At 45.2% G+C, this 17,293-nt stretch overlaps 1 protein-coding gene across 4 annotated transcripts in view; it reads right to left on the bottom strand.

Moving 5' to 3' along the window:
* Positions 1-16,779, bottom strand: part of chd4a (chromodomain helicase DNA binding protein 4a) — a 39,176-nt gene extending 22,397 nt beyond the window's left edge. For 2 of the 4 annotated variants that reach the window (XM_056298941.1, XM_056298943.1), the window contains exons 1-16: positions 16,529-16,779; positions 15,701-15,888; positions 13,625-13,731; positions 12,371-12,631; positions 7,616-7,734; positions 6,835-7,100; positions 6,375-6,505; positions 6,038-6,176; positions 5,399-5,571; positions 4,675-4,908; positions 4,207-4,410; positions 3,615-3,826; positions 3,398-3,529; positions 2,909-3,008; positions 2,120-2,311; positions 780-980 (exon numbers count right to left, since the gene is read on the bottom strand). In XM_056298941.1, coding sequence (XP_056154916.1) covers positions 780-980; positions 2,120-2,311; positions 2,909-3,008; positions 3,398-3,529; positions 3,615-3,826; positions 4,207-4,410; positions 4,675-4,908; positions 5,399-5,571; positions 6,038-6,176; positions 6,375-6,505; positions 6,835-7,100; positions 7,616-7,734; positions 12,371-12,631; positions 13,625-13,731; positions 15,701-15,761 — 2,532 coding nt within the window. In that variant the 5' untranslated portion in view covers positions 15,762-15,888; positions 16,529-16,779. The remainder of the gene's footprint in view (positions 1-779; positions 981-2,119; positions 2,312-2,908; positions 3,009-3,397; positions 3,530-3,614; positions 3,827-4,206; positions 4,411-4,674; positions 4,909-5,398; positions 5,572-6,037; positions 6,177-6,374; positions 6,506-6,834; positions 7,101-7,615; positions 7,735-12,370; positions 12,632-13,624; positions 13,732-15,700; positions 15,889-16,528) is intronic. The other 2 variants (XM_056298944.1, XM_056298942.1) reach the window with 2 other exon arrangements.
* Positions 16,780-17,293: the final 514 nt, after the last annotated feature.

The following is a 17,293-nucleotide window of genomic DNA, read 5'->3' as shown; positions in this document are numbered from 1 at the left end:
CTCCTGAGACAGTCCAGCACTTAGTAACAGGGTGTAAAACACCAGCTGGGAAAGTGTACACTGAAGGGCATAACCAAGTGGCTAGGACAATGTACAGGAACATCTGTACTGAATACAGACTAAGTCCCCAAGTCCAAATGGGAGAGACTGCCAAAGGTGGTTGAGAATGGCAGAGCTAAGATCCTGTGGGACTTCCAAGTTGCAGAAGACAGCAGTAGTGATCGATGTAGCGATCCTGAGTGATGGCAACATCAGGTAAAAAGAGCATGAGAAGCTGGAGAAATACCAAGGGCTGAAGGAAGAACTAGATCAGATGTAGAAGGTGAAATCCACAGTAGTCCCGGTGGTAATAGGAGCACTAGGGGCTGTGATCCCTGAATTGGGAAAGTGGCTCCAGCAGATTCCAGGAACAACATCTGAGGTTTCTGTCCAGAAGAGTGCGGTCCTAGAAACAGCTAAGATACTGCACAGAACCCTCAAACTCCCAGGCCTCTGATAGAGGGCCCGAGCTTGAGGAAGACACACACCACCCAAAAAAGGGTGACAGGGAGATTACATACATACATACATACACACACACACACACACACACACATAGTATATATAGAAAAAGAGCGAGAGAGAGAGAGAGAGCGAGCAAGAGAGAGAGAGAATGATAGGGCTCTTTCTGTAGAGTGAAAAGTACAAAGACCATGCATTTTATTCCCATCCTGCATAGCCACCAAAATCCTTTTCCCCTTTCTAGACACCACTCTTCCCCAACAACTTCTTCTCTTTACCTTCATCCTTGAGGCTTTCTTTCCCCCGCGGATGGCGTTGTCTTCAAAGGAGAACTCGTTCTCCCTGATGACGGCCCTACTGTCCTTGTCTCCCACGTAGGTCACCACATACATGTCAGGGGCCCACATCTCAAACTCTCTCTCCCAGTTGATGATGGTAGAGAGTGGGGCACTAACCAGGAAGGGCCCCTTGGAATGACCCTGAAGGGAAGGGGATGGGGAGAAAGGAGAGAGATTGGCTAAATGATCACCATGCCTACACTTAAATTGTGCACATCACTGGTGGAGTTCAATGATATGCTGAGTTTACAGTGGGGTTTTAACTTGGCTTGCATTGAGAATCTGTTGTCTGTCAACAAAGTCCAACAGCACTGGCAAATGCTGTACCAATGTTATCAAGATAAACTAGCATACATTCACTACACTTGAGGAAATACTATAATACTGTAAGTTTCTCTCTTCTCCAAAGACCTCAATGACCCTTGGAGCAATTAAAAACCAATTTAGACCAATGAACACAAATGTAAACAAAAGTGAAACAGAATTTGAGACGCTTAATGACCAACATCATGTTAATATCTGTTCACATTGACTATATTGTGTTCGGCGATATACACCGTGCATCTTCTGTTTTGAAATAAACCATTTCTAGACACTGTAAAATGGGGGGAAATGGCCTAAAAAAACAAAACAAAAAAATACAACAACAACAAAGAAGGGTTATGGTTAATTTTAAAGAAAAGAAAAAACAGAACTAAGCAAGCCATAAAAATGCATCATGAAACGCAGCTGAAATTCAGGTGCCGAACTGGCAGCCTACAAAATTATATTCCTCCAAGAAGTGTATTGTAGCCTCCTGCCTCTAGGTGGCAGACGCTTTACACTGGACCAACATTAGTAAGTGTTTACCCTTTTGAGATTCAGCTTAATGTCGTCAGATTTCACCTGACTTATACAAAATGGCTGGATGGCTGCTAGCCAATAACATGTCGGCTGCCTGTTTAAGAAGCTATACCATCACTTGGGAAAGGGAGATGTCTAATATCTTGCTGTACAAGTTTGTTTTAAAAAACATTAAAAGAAATAAATTAAAAAAAACAAAGCGAAAGAAACAAACTGATACTAAAAAAATATACATTAAAATTACTTCAGAAGACACACATTCAGGTCAAAATCTCCCTTCAACTTGGCACAGTCAACAAACATCTGACTCCAACATGGTTTTATAGAAACTTAACAAAACCATCTTACAGTACAACGAGTGTGTACTTGTGTATATATATATATATAGAGTAATACACACAAACACGCACGCACGCACGCACAGAAAGGGTGTGTACCTCTTTGTAGAGTGAGTAGAGAAACACTGCGGTCTGAACCGTCTTTCCCAGACCCATCTCGTCGGCCAGGATGGTGTCGGTGCCCTGAGCCCAGGAGAACCTCAGCCAGTTCAGCCCCTCCAGCTGGTAAGGGTGGAGGGTTCCTCCTGTGCTATCCAGGTACTCAGGCTGCCGGTCAAACTTGATAGTGGGCTACAGACAGAGAGGTGGGAAGAGAGAAATTAAGTCTGAGGTAGTGAGAGAAAAGCGAATTCAAATTCACATTTTGTTTTTGTTTTTTTAAGAATCAATAATTTAATATTTTAATTCCATCAAGCAATATATTACAAGCGACAGTCTAAAATGGTGATTTATAGTTAGTATGATGAATGCAAATACATTTTTTAGATGAACAGTTATGTAATCACAGGTGTACGTATGAGGAGTTTTACAATGGCTTCAAATGCAGCCATTGCTATGTAGTTACTATCCAACTACTACCTATACAATCAAGTGCTTTTAACTCATAAGCTGCACTTCAGATCCACCAAGTAAACACTTCAGAGGATCTCAATAGTGCAACATTTAGAGAGCCAGGGCAAGACAAAAAAAAGAAGAGAAGAAGATAGCCTTTAAAAACCAAAACAAAACAATTCAAACAAATGTGTAAATAGAATATTCAGGTATCCATCCCCAAAGTAATGAGAATCAAAATGTTAGGAACTGTCGGGGATATTTTGGGGGCATAGAGACGAGTTTCCAGGCCCAGTGGGAGACCCTGAGGCTAGGTCAGTAAAACCCTCCACTTACATCGATTACTGGGTTCTCTGGAGGCCGGTCCAGTCTCTTCACCTTCCCCTTGACCTTTATCTTCTTCCCTGGCTTCCCTTCATCTCCCATCATGAGCTCTCTGGAACACACACAAAGGCACAGACCTTTAGCAAGGCAGTGTGCGATAGTTGTATATAGGTATCATTTCTCTCTCTCTGTCATAACTACGATTCCATCACTGTAGGAGGTTAATGTACTGTAACATTACTGTTTGAAAAACACAAAAACAAACATCCTCTTGATATGCTTATGTGTTTCCTCTTTTGTTGAGGGTTCTAGTGGTAAAGCCTGAGGTTATCATGCCTACATGTGTATTTGTCTGCAGACTTGTATTAAATCCTCCCTGCAGTTAAAACACTAGAGCTCATAGGAGTCTATGTATGTATATATATGTCTACAAATTTCACTCATGGTTACACAACTGGAGCTTGTAGGTGTTCCAAGTATTTATATATCTATATATCTTACCTGTGATTCCAGTACTGCAGTTTATAGGTGTCAAACTCTGGTATCTCCATGTCCTCAGACTCCCAGGTTGCTTGGTCATATGGCAGCTCTCTCCACTTGATCAGGTAGTGGACATTATTTTTCCTGTCCACACTGGAAGAGACAGACACTAAGAAATCTAAACCAGGTCCCAATGTGAAAAAATAGCTTATAAGCCAACTGGGAATGAAGGGGGTACCTGTGGTTGAGGATGCGGTGGATCATGAGCCACTCCATCTTAATGCCGAAGCGGTAGTACTTCTCCTCCATCTGGGCATACAGAGGATCCTTGTTCTTCCTTTTGGAGCTCTTGTCCTCTTCTCCCTCACCACCGAAGTCAATGGGTGGTGGCTCATCCATGTCATTCTTCCTTTGGTAGTTCCTGAACATCACCTGACAGTGGAGCTCCAACTAGCCGTTGGCAGGTTAGATGACAAGGGATGGAAGCAAGTGGGAGAGAGAAAGAAAAGGATAGAGAAAGGTTGATGGACAGAGAGGAAGGTTAGATACAATACTGAAGAAAAAAATATCTTCATGAGCAAAAGGTCAAGTGCTTGTTTTCTAGCTGTATCATTTAGTTTTTCATACTGAAACACTCTTACAACATCGACTGTCCTAATATAGCTAGAATGCCAATATAACATTTGTAATGTTAAATCTTTTCCATTTCTCTAAATGATCAAGTCTTACAAGCTTAATTTTTTTCTGGAAAGTGTTCATTTTATTATTATAATCTGCAGGAGGGTTTGATGGACACACTGACTGAAGCCAGAAGGTGGCTGGTAACATACCTGTAATTCTGTAACCCAGGAGCAGTGCCAGTATGACATGTTGGACCACTTGGCAAAGAACTCCCTCTCCGGTCTCCCTGCCAATGGGGCAGGAGTGGGGGCGTCGGCCGGAAGGTCTGGTGGGCGGGGCACTGGTGTGGGGGGTGGGGGGTCTCCCCAGCGCCACGTTAGTATCTTCTGGACCTTACCCTTCATGGGCGGACACTGTGTACGCATGTGAGAGGGGGGGTAGATAACTTCATGAACGTAACTTTTGACAGCGAATTGTCAAATCTCAGGTATAGTACATACAGAGAATAATCTTCCATGTAATTTTAGCACTGGTTGATTTTTTCCTCCTTTTACTAAGATAAGAAACAATTTGCAGAAATCAGCAGAAGGTATCTTCAGGTATTGAGGGGAGAACCGTCTCCCCCAGACCTCATTTGAACCTTGATTCCTGTGATGACAGTGACATGCCAGACTCACCGTGCAGCGGGGGCAGATCCACTCTCCGTTGGGGATCTCTGGTAACGGGGGGTTGAGACAGTGGATGTGGTAGGATGAGGGGCAAGAGTCGCAGCACAGCAGCTCCCCTCCATCCTTGCACACTCTGCAGAACTCCATGTGGTGGTCATCCTCCTCCGGCTCACCCGTCTCCCCAGCTTCATCCTCCCCATCTGAGCCCTCCTCTCTGGCCTCCCACTGAATGCCCTCCTTCTCCTGGAAGGGGTAGACAGAGAAAACATGACAGACAGACATTAGTGATAACAATTTAATGGAAAGGATACAGGAAAAAGAAAAACCTGAGGTTCTTACCTCAAGGAACCTGCACTGCTTTACAGTAAAATATAGTTAAACGCCTATATCACCAGGGTTATAACCAGCCAACAATAGCCATGTCTCCAATGTAAAAAATAAGGGCAAAGTTGAAATGATTAAAAAAACAAGTGACATTTCCACAGGCTACTTTAAAGTGATTAAACACCATCACTAAGCGAAAATTGACAAAGTTTTGTCTAAATTTGATATCTGCATACAATTATTATTCAGGTGGACAGCGACAATTCATTTAACCCCAGTGCCAAAATGATAGTCCTGGACCAATAACTTGCATCATTATTTTGTATTAACAAAATAACACTGTCGTTCCTAATACCATGTGCCATCACGAGAATGTCACAGCTTGACCCAAACTTAATTCTTCCCTTACACAGTGGGGGCAGCTCCAGGTGCCCTCGGGGGCCTTCTCCATGTCGGGGTCCAGGCAGACCATGTGGTAGGCCCTGGGGCAGGTGTCACATAAAATGATTTCGCCACCCTGCTGGCAGACCTCACAGTAGTCCTGGTGGTCTGTCTCGTAACCGTCTCCATCTTCCACCTCTACTACAGGAAAAGAGAAACAGCATGGGAGAGAGAGAGAAATTAAAGGCAGGAGAAATTAAAACAATTTTATGCATCTGCAGGGAACATGTATGACCCAGACATCGTCCATCTAAATATACTGTTGTCTCCCGACTCACACACAATGACTAACAGCCAATGCGCATGCACATGCCCTCACACTGTTACATGTTCAATTGGCTATCACTGCACCTCTAGTCTCCAGCCATTACTATGCACAGAAGTCATTCTTTATTGCCTGGGTAACAGGTGGAGGGGTGCACTACCACCGACACGGTTAGAAGTTTCATTCCAACATGGTCTGCCACGCTAAAACTGTAGGGCTGGTGGTACTCTGAGCCAGTTTAACAACCCAACAAAGATACACTAAGAATATCACCACCACCAAGTCAATGTTAAGATTTATCACACACACATAGAAAGACAAACACAGAGCATGCTAAAGAACCTTTCTTCTTCTTGGGTTTGCTCTTAGAGGGCTTCTTCTTGGCACGACTGCTGCGGCTGTTGGAACCATCTGACACAGAGACACTGTTCATACTGCCATCATCGAAATCACTGTCCACGTCTGGCTCATCCTCCTCACTCTACACATACCGAAACAGAAGAGGTGAGAGTTATACAGAGAGAATGTCCAAACATATAAGGAATAACGCTATCTTGCATATGAATAAATTACACATGGTAGAAGCAAAGATCCCTGTCAGCACAGATGTGGACACAGTGCAAGAGAGAGAGAGAGAGAGAGAGAGAGAGAGAGACAAAGACAGAGGATGCAAACTTACTGAGGAACGTTTCCTTTTGCTGTTGAATCCTCCCAGTTTGATTTTAAGAGGAGCCACTTTCTTTGTCTTTGAGTTATTTTTCTTTTCCTGAGGTTTGGGTGCAGGCTTCGACTTCTTCCGGGCGTTGGGACCTGCGCGCACACCAAAGAGACAGAGAAATTGGTAATGTACATACAGGGGCTAAATGGATATCAGTACAGCCAAACAGCCTCTAAGACAAACATGAAAAGATACCGACAAATTGTGGACTGCCAAGACAGACAGAGATAGAGATAAACAGATTGATAGATCAATATCTACAAAGGAGAGCGGCAGATGGGAAGGTAGGCAGATGGATAGACAAGACAAAAATAAATAAATAATGACAATGTCATGACCCAACAGAATATAAATTACAGCCATGTCCATCATCTCCATCTCCACCACAAAGTCACCCTTGTTGCCCCTTTCCCCTCCTTACCCTTGCCCTCCTTGGTTTTGGCCTTGCGGAGGGGTGGTGCAGGAGGTGCTGCTGGCTCTGCGGGGGTGGGGGGTGGAGGAGCGGCCGGCGTGACCTCTGACACCATATTGTCGACAGCAGCTGGCACATTGGCAGTGGCCAGGGCAGCATTGGCGGCTGCTGCGCCCCTCAGTGGGTTGTTGGTGCTAAACTCACGCCACTTTGCCCCAAGCACCATCATCATCTTAGACACAGCAATCTTGGGGTTCTTGGCTGCTATGAGAGGCCTGGGAGGGACAGACAGAGGAGAAAGAGCGACTTTAGATTAAAGGTGAATGGAGACAAAATGAATTGGTGCAAATTTAGAGAAGTTTTTGAAAAAAAAAAGTTTTTATTTGACTTGTGTTTGGAAAACACTGTATAACTTGTGTTCTATAAGTTATTCAGAGCAAGGTAACCTGATATGATGACTGGTTGTCTCCGAATATGGAGTGGACGCAACCAGGTAACTGCATCAACAACTTAACAGTTTTTAATTAAGTACTTGGAGGACAAGTACCTGTCATGTTAGTTTGTTGTTGCTCTTGTACAAGTGAAGGGTATGTGTGTGTTTGTCAGCTACCTGACGCAGATTTGAAGGCTAATTTTCTGTTAGCAAGCAGCTGCCAGAAATATTAGCCATACCCTGCTTGTGTGTATAAGCATATGCTCAAAGGTTTCTACCTGGCATTCTAGAGACGTTGCAGTTTGTTTTCTGGCACATTAGCCGTTTTTGTGTGTGTGTGTGTGTTTGTGTGTGTACCTGACAAATTGGCTGAAGGCCTTGTAGTTGGTCAGTGAACGATAGTCTTCCTCAGTGAAGATGTGGTCAATGTCTTCCATACCCCAGTCATCCAGCAGCTGTGACGACGTCTTAGGCTCCTGCACAAGAAAAAACAACAGTGATTAATACCAAGAGGAGGGGGAAAAAAAATATGACAAATCAGAATTTGAAAAAATTCCAATACAACCCCGCAATGTACACCACCACCCCACATTCACCAAAGCCCAAATAAACAAACAAACAAACAAATGCAGGTAAAAATGTTGGCTTTGGCTGACTGGGTTATCAACACTGTTACCAGGCAACAATGAAGAAGTCCGAAAAATTCAAACGGGTTGTTAAATTGTGAAGGACAAGCTTCTGCATTCCGTCTACGATGTGAACTAAAAGAGTGCACTCAATAGAGTGCAGATCCCCGCCAGGGTATCTCCCCTTCTCCAGTGCTCGGACTTGGTGACAAACTACCCCTTTTTCACCTACCGGGAGACAGGAAAATACGGAGGCACTGCCTGCGTATCGCCCTTTCTCTGGTGCTTGGACTTAGGTGAAAAACCAGCTGAGGACTTAGCACCCAATCGCGGTATAAAAAAGGTTTTGGATCACCACAACCACGAGTGTGGTTGAAAAACTGTTTTTCCTGCGTTTATAAGTCCTTTGCCCAAGTCAACTGAACGGGAACTATGGAACAATAGTTTTTAACGTGGCGCTCGAGCTAAAAAAATCTACCTAATGAAAACGTTTTGCCTGTCAGTCCGTGGATGTGCAGGCTCCTAAGTGGACCCTCACATAAACGTGACCAAATCGAACATGCACTTTCAACTCAATTTGAGTCAATTTTATTTGTATAGCCCATTATCACAAATAACAAATTTGCCTCAGTGGGCTTAAAAACTTTCCAAAAAGAAAAGGCTTGCTGTGCGGCCATATTGGTCTAACCCAACCCTGTCTTTATTTTCATAATAAACTAAAGCTGAGTAAATCGTTTATGATTGCACATCCGCGACTCACATCTACGGTTGACTCAGATTGGGCAGCGTCAAGAATATGCACAATACTTCCCATTTTGACTGCAACCTAGAGGAAGTTGTTCATTTATAACGTTCGCTTTTTTTAAATTATTATTATCAAACTTAATAACTTTTGATCATGTCGCTACCCGATCGGAGTCAAACCCAGATGTGAGTCGCACATGCGTGAGCATAAACGCTTTACCCAGCTTTATCATATTATGAAAGTAAAGACAGGTTATTATTTTTGGTTCACCCAGCGGTCGTGCAGCTCTCCTGTGCTGAGATCAGCAGTGAATGCAGGGCTCCAGACTGCGATCATTTTTTTCCCCAAGGTGCATGAGATTTTTTCCCAAAGGTATCACCGGTGCAACTACACAACTAATGAACACCTAGGAAAAAAAAGTTGGGTTTTTTTGGCTATCTTTTTAACTGGTCTGGTCTGATTGTGCCTTACAAACGTCTACAGTAAATCCAGTAATTGTAGAAATGGTATGGAAGCAACTATGGCTAACTCTTGCAGGCTATAGCCCTCCCCATCTGAGTCATTACAGCAATGTTTACTCATGTGCATTTGTGTATTAATTATTGCAGGTAGGCTGCTGATAGCAAACATTGAAACTAACATGGACGATAGCAGTGCGCAGCCATGAAACGTACCATCAAGTCATATTTTCTACAAAGCACATCAACTGCTGTACCCAGGAACTTTACAGCAGATGATGCTGATGAGGCACAAGGGGAGAGACAGGAGGAGACCGATGAGCTGAAGAAGGCTACCCAAAACAAGACCGTGGCTACATTTAGAAAGCGGCTGTTTTGACATCCGTTCCATGAACAGCAGCTGTATGGGACAGCAGTTTTCAAACCTTGTTTATTTTTTACAGTTAAATAGCTCCAATTTATATGAAATAATTACCTGGCTACAATCACTGCTGCCACGATCAGTGGAAAGTCTGGGTGTGACACCCCTTATAAATTGGCTTCAGTTACCACCAACTCTTTGAAGAGTTAATCATTTTCACTCTGTGGACTTTTGGACTTTTTTTTTTTGTTCAAATGAGGCATTTCAGTAGCATCCATGAGCAACAATATGTTGGTTCAAAAATGTTTATTAGGATAAACCCCTTGAGATGTACTATCTCATTTTCGAGGGGTCCCAAGAAGTTAGCGTGCGAACCACTGCGCTGACTCGCTACCAACAGGGAAACTCCCACTTTCTTCTTTACCAGCGACATTGTCGACCCACCAATCATGTAACTTCATTGACGTTGTTGGCTGCCGCAAGCTGGAACTGCTGTTGGTCACCTGATCCAGCAGCCCAGTCGTGTCAAACTGATCACTCAGTCACTCTAACAATGATCACTGAGTCAGTCAGTCAGGGACATTCGCATTTGTAAGGCTGTCCAGTCCAGCCCAAAAGAAATACGTTTGCCGACAACAATGGCTAGTTGAATTTCCTTGGTTGAGGTTAAACCTGTTCCCCCCAGTTCCCCCTCCCTCCCTGAACATATACACAAACACATGCGTGCAGCTAAATGCATAATTCCCTCCAGGCTACCGCCTGGTGGAGATAATAAGTTTACGTCCTGTCTTTGCTCGCTTGTTGATCAGTGTATGCAACACATAGATCTCAAGAATCACAATGAACAACATTAATATCACATCTGTAAAACCTCCAACACGTATTTGTCTGATCAACATCACACAAATGATGATACGAATGTAGAAACCAAGGTTCAGAACTGTAACTCCGAGCACTGGGGGCCTGTTGATGCTAACCCAATCGATCAATCGGCTGAACAGAGCACTGAGTGGAGCTCAGTTTGGAGGACGAGATCACACATGGGTGAAAGACGCAGTAAAATCCAAAACAATTTAAATGAGTCAGTACAACAGGTTAAGGCTGTGGAGCTGGCCAGTCGCAGCAAGGTTCAAAAGCACCAAATTTCAAAAGTTTCCATTATTTTCTACAGACCACCACTTCTTGACGAGGTTAGAGAAATGTTCCTGGATTTTACTGGAATAGGTCTTTTAAATAGACCACAGATCACCACATCTGAAGTTTAGTCTTCATAACAACTATTACAAAATAGGAAATGACACAGGGACTATAGTTCCATAAAATAGGCAACAGACCTAAGTGGATTTTTTTCCATCCTCCTGAAGAGCTGCATAGAAACCACATAGTAGACAAATATAACCAAGCACACCAGATAGCGGTGACTGATCACGCACACATATAGACCATTCCCTGAAACTGACTCTACCACCTAATATGGATCTGTGGAATATTGCCACGCTGAACAGTTTAAAAATCTTATCATGCCTTCCAACAACAGGAAGACCAACCTAAGGGATTGGGTTCAGAAACATGATGTCAACCATTTGGTAACATTGACATCCTTGAACAAAATGCCGCACAGTGACGACAAGTGACAAAATATTCTGATTAAGTACTCTTGACTCTTTAGTGGATGGAACGATCACCCACCATGGACTGGACCCTCGATATTTCATACACAGTGAGAGATGAACTTGAGTTAACGTTTCATTAGCAAAAGGGGCTGACAGTGTTTTGGAATTGGAGTTCATCCGTTTTTTTCTGAAAAGGACTACATAAGCCAATCAAAAATGTGTTAAAAAAAGACAGGTCAAGCATATACCACATCTCTGTGCTAGGCAGGGTTGCCATGGTAACAGCATATATGCCTTATGCAAAAGGAAGGGAGCGGGTAGAAAGTGTCATTAACTGAAAGGCTTGCTATTGGCTGCCTAGTTATCTGTCCATAAGAACCAGCCCCTTGTTCAACCATCTCTCCTATCATAGCTATGTTCTTCAAGCCTTACATGGATACAGCGCAGTTACAGTCAACAGTCACTCATCACTATACAATTAGGAATCAGACGCACTAACCAACATACTGCATTTTTAAGATGGAAACTGTGTTTTTACATCTGTAGTGCCTGAGTAAACCACGCTGTGCCCAAACAAGCACGTAACTATACATTTCTCCCTTTCCTTTACCTAAAGCTAAGGCCACAGGAAAAAACAAAACAAAAACAGCACATAAAACACAAATCTGATGACAGGAGAAAAGGACAAGAACCAAAGAAAACCGCCATTCTCTCAGAATTCTGATTCTATTGGTGTTGCCTGATGGCATCAGAGCTGCCATCTCTGAAAGGATGACTGGTTCAAATGCCTGCTCCCCAGACGAATTATCTTAAACACACAATTACCTTTACTCCCATAACACCTCAGGCTTTCTAAATAACAGTGTGAAAATCTGCCTGTTTACATACTCTTAATAATTTACACACAGCTATTTGGCTAATTGGAGATACACTGTTTGTGCTACCTGTGAGGTTATGTTTTAGATTTTTTTTGGAAAGTGGTAATTTTGCACGCATATCCAAAACGCACAAGCCTTTTGTAGATTTGTTATGATTGATGTTGGCTTGGCTTGGTATTGCATAAACGAAAAGCTGAGGAAAGGATCATGTGACACTGAACTGTCAGTGCACCTGTCTTCTTGGAATAAAGATTCAAAGCTGCTGTATGTTCATTTAACTGCTTTGATTTTTAGGCAGTTAATTCTTGAAAGGCTTCCTTTATAGTTTTTTTTTGTCTCGTTAAAAAAAAAAAAGTAAAAATATCTCACTCTTCAAATTGCACAACACTCTCCTCTGTTCCCCCTCATCCCACCCGTGGTTTCCTTCTCACCGAGCTATCGTCATCATCGTCCTCCTCCTCTTCTTCGGGCTCTGGGTCCTTCCTCTTGGAAGCAGAGGAGGAGCCCCCAGTACTCCTGTCACCTCCTGTGCTGCTCCTCTTTTTGTCTTTGCTGCTGCTGGCTCTCTTCTTCTTCTTGCGCCCTGGGGTGTAGTCACTGCCCTCACTGTCAGAGCGCTGGGCGGGGCCCACGTCCTCCGCTTCTTCCACCCCCGTCACATCCATCGGCTCCGGGGAGCTGATGGCTAGCTCCTAGGTGAGGAAGGAGGGTGTATGATGTCATCAAAGAGAGCCATTAAACAAAAAGACACACAGAAAAACCTTCTCAGGAAAAGGAGTCTTTGTATACTATTATAACCCAACATATAGATATTAGAAACACAGCATGATCCAGGTCAGTGTACCATTTATTTTCCCTCCTTAAAGAGACATTTGCCAATACCTACAGCAATCCTCTCCCGTTTGCAAAATTGACGGGGGTACTGACTTAAAAAGTTGTATAGGTTAACACCTGCCCCAATGACTGACTGCATATAACTCTGATGATTCTTAAGTTATATATTAAGTGTGACCACTTCTTTGATCACTTCCTGAACTTAACTAGAATCTTTACACACAACAGGGGAAATAGCAGATACTAATGCATTCTCCAAGTAAAACTTAGGTGTGTATGTATGTGTGTGTGAGATGAGACTGAAGTATGACAGTAAAAAGCAGGGGGGGGGGGTAGGAGAGACAAGAGTGACATTTAACACAGGTCCTGTGGGATACATTCAAACCTACACTGCCGTAGTCAGGCCCCAGCATATATGGTCCCAAAAAAATGGTTGAGCTGTCCTGACACCCGCATCAGTGAAAAATAAAAACAGCTACAGGCAACAGCAATTTCTGACAGAGAACTGACAAAAAAATTAGCTAATATTAAAATGTAATTATTATAACAAACAAGCACACAAACAAACAAACAACTAGCTAGATGACTACACACTCACATGCTTTATTGTTTGCCAAGTTATTTTGCACAATACAGGGAACTTGACTCGGTGAGATGTGCATATAGCAAAGACATGGAGGAAAATGGTCTAAAAGTAGGGAGAGCATAAAAATGGCTGCTGAATTTTAGCGCCTTTAGAGACCAGTAAGTATAAAGTTGTCTACTAAGCCTGCTAAACCCAGTCAGCCACGGATAAAGAATAAACAGTCAGATGCCCATACATACACACATACCAAGGCTGTAGTGCTCACCTCTCTGCGTGACCGCCTCTTGCTGCTCTTGCTCTCTCGGCTCTTCTTGGCCTTTTTCTTCTTCTTCACCTTGGGAGTCTCATTCTCTGAGATCTCCTCTTCGTCATCTGCGATCAGAAATGTGACATATTTCAGGGTGAGAGAGACAGAAGGTCCAATCTATGTGTGGGTGGCCCATGTGATACAGTTCTAGAAGAGTTCCCTAGCTTGATCCAGCACCAGTGCATGGTAGTATGCATGTCAGTAAAAACCTATCAGTTGGACACAGAGGGAAACAAAGGGGTTAACACTGGCTGTGATTTAAAAATATTTGTTTATAACTGATTAATGTATTTCAATTACTATTAATGATGTTGTTGGTATTATTGATTATAATTGATTATTGTAGGTTCATTTTATGAAATTGATACTTTTCGACCCTCCATACTGTCCATACCAGCCTTCAATAGACTTTGCATGTGTGTTGCCATTGTGACACAATTATGTTATCTGGGATCCACGAAGACAGAGCGCAAGTGTGCAAGCACCTAAACATCTGTTTACTCTACAAACAATCTGGGCAGGCAAGCAACTATCATCAGAGGGTCACACTCTGAAAATCCAATTGGGGGCTGGGGAAAAAAAAAAAAACTACAATTTCTTGGGCTGCCTGGAAACAGTCCAAGTAATCCTCATGATTAACAAGAGTTTATAGCACAGTCTGCTGGTTTGGGAAACTATCCTGGTTCTGAGGTATCCATTGGAGGCGCGTCACAAGTTCAGTTTGTGTTAGCAGTTTAAAAGGCCAACTTACGACAGGTCGTATTATTTACCGCACATTTATCGCGACTCTCCCTAAGATCTCTACTCTACGTCTGTCCAAGCTTGTAGCCCCAAAGTCAAGTGGAATGGCCCTCCAAAGCATATCAATGTAATTGAATATGGTAATAGTGAATGGGAAGCTGCCCGAAGATGCCCCTACTGAGAGCTCAGCTCTAACGTGATTAGCTTTTTATAGGTCCAATTAAAGAGGCCCCCACAGTGTGTGGGCACTGTTGCCCATGCGCAACAAACCCAATTCCAACTCAAAAGCCATATCCAGACAACAACTTATTCAAAAGCTCGGGTCACCACCCTTGCAGCTGCTGTCAAAGCTCTTGTAAGGAGAAGTGATAAAGGGTGGAGAACGTGCAGAAACGAGGCTGCTCGTTCGCCCCAGCCGTGCTGCCTGACCGGCGAGAGAAGGCAGCGTCTGGTTCACTGGAGCCACTTAGTTCTGCAGCCCACGACCTATTTCACGGGGGATCCAGCCGGAGTTCTGCACGTTTTAAGCCCAACTACTCACAAGCCCCGTGGCGGGCTAACGCAGCCGAAAGCCCCCCCCCCCCCAATCTATCGCGTTTGCCGCGGCATCGTCCCGCAACTCTACCGGAGCAGAAATCGATCGAAGGTTTCGCGTGGATCGATTACCGATCGGCAGCGAGCCCCGATCAATGGCGGCTGCCTGGCAGGTAGGGAGGGGGGGGGAACCCATTCAAAACGATCTAAAGCGCCGCTACGGTGTTACGTTGAGAAACAGTGGGGAGTTTTACGCGACGTGTGAGAAACAGGCGAGAACATTGAGCCGCTTTACTTTGCGCCACCGTCGAGGAGGAGGAGGTGGGGGGAGAGAGCCGGCACGTCATCCGCCAGCTTTAAAGCTAACTGGCTGCCTCCATCTTGTCATCGACACGTAACGCCGGTAAGCCGGCTAACGTTAGGCCCCGGGAACGCGCCGGCAAACTCGGCGTGACTTCCCGAAAACACAACACTTGGCGGGTTACCGCTTCTTCTTCTTCTTCTTTTAAATATATATATCTATATTATATTACAGCGCTAAAAGCGCCGACTAGCTAACGGTTAGCCGCCGGCGCGGCTAGCCGTTAGCTAGTCGGCGCTTTTAGCCGACGAGCGCGTGCTACCCGGGGTTGGGGGGGTGGGCGACATGATTGACAAGGATGAGTGACAAGCCGTTCCCACCGCCGCGCCAGCTAGCGGCGGCGCGAACTTTAGCCGTTTCCGGCTAGCGAAACCCAAAAAAAAAAGGGGGGGTCTTACCGTGCATCAAGCGATCCTCCGGGGCTCCGAAGTCATCTCTGTCCTCTTCGCTCCCAGACATAGCGGGACGGCGCGGCGGAAAACTTTCAATCCGGTTAGCTAAAGTGCTAGCTAGCTAACCAAACAAAGTTGTCCGTCGACGGGGGGGTGATCCGTTTCGGCCCGGAGTTTGGACCCAGTCTTGAGTCCTGTCCCGGGTGGTGGTGGTGGTGTGTCGAGCAGGGGGGGTGGGGGGTGGTGGAGGGGCAGCCGGCCGGCCGGCCAGGTTTCGGCCAGAGAAGAGAGAAGAAAGAGAGAGAAGAGAGAGAAAATATTCAAAAGAAAACGGAAGTGAATATTTAGAAGCGGAGAACACGCCGAACATCCATCCGGTTGAAACGAACACGAGCGGTGCGCGCGCGTGCGTGCGCGCGCGTTTCTTTTAAAAACAAAAACGCAGCCAACTTTTTTTTCGTGTGGGGGGGGGAGAGGAGGAGGAGGAGGGGGGGGGGTCCGGCTGATGGAAAGCTACCAAGCCGGACCGCGCTTGAGCTTATCAGCCATCGTCGGGATGACATGCCATCTCGGCTCCCCCCCCCTCTCTCTCTCTCTCTGCCTGCTAGTTTCCTCGTCCCGTTAGCATGCATGCTAGCTGAGCCGAGCTGAGCTGAGCTGAGCATGACCGGCGGCCGGACTCGGATCGAGACGGAGGAACAAGAAGCCGGATGTGTGTGTGTGCGTGTGTGTGTGCTATGTGTTACCTTCTTCTTCTTCTAAAAGACGACACGGCGACTATCGGTACCACGCACGGATCGATTGAGAAACAACAAAAAAAAAACTAATACTCACAACTTGGATCCCCCCGCAGCTTCCCGAGGACGAAAAAAAAAAAAAAAAAAAAACAAACCAGGAACTCCGGGTACAGTTTTGTCTCTCTCTCTCTCCCGGGCGACACTCGGGAGCTTTTCCACCACGGCGCCGGGAAAAAACGCCGAAGCTATTTTGGTGGGGTATTTTTTTTTTTTTTGGTGTTGCGCGTTAATCCGGCAGCGTGTGCACACGACGCCGTCTCCTCTTTCTCTCGCATTACACCCCGCGCGTGCGCCCGCGCCCGCGCGCGCACACACACAAAGAGATCAGGGGGCAGGCATCCCATAATATCCCCCCCACACACACACACGCATACACACCCCTCCCCCACTCTGCATAGTTACCTTGCAACGTACAGACCATAATAGTCATCTCACCCCCCCCCCTCCCTCCCTCCCTCCCTCCTCTACAGTCTCTTCCCCATTCCTCCGTGCGCACCCCCCCTTAGCAACCGACGTTTCTATGGAGACGCTCACACCCCCCCCCACCCCCGTGTGGCATCCCATAATAGTAACGAGCGCAGTCACTGACATCCCACAATAAGCATAACTCCAAAAAGAGAGAGATAGGAGAAAGGAGAAGGGGGGGAGAGAGAGAGAGAAAAAAAGAAAAACCCCGTCACATGGCAACTGTGTGCCACATGACTGCTTAACTTCAGTGTACATGTTTGCATGTGTGCAGGGCAGGCGGCAGCCCTGCGCGCCAGGCGCACGCATTTTGACTCGGTGGCGGGAGACCGTGCGC

The sequence above is a fragment of the Lampris incognitus genome, chromosome 18 (genome assembly GCF_029633865.1).
Source record: "Lampris incognitus isolate fLamInc1 chromosome 18, fLamInc1.hap2, whole genome shotgun sequence".
Taxonomy (NCBI): domain Eukaryota; kingdom Metazoa; phylum Chordata; class Actinopteri; order Lampriformes; family Lampridae; genus Lampris; species Lampris incognitus.
The sequence above is the reverse complement of the archived record's forward strand: the minus strand, read 5'-3'. Positions and strand labels throughout refer to the sequence as shown.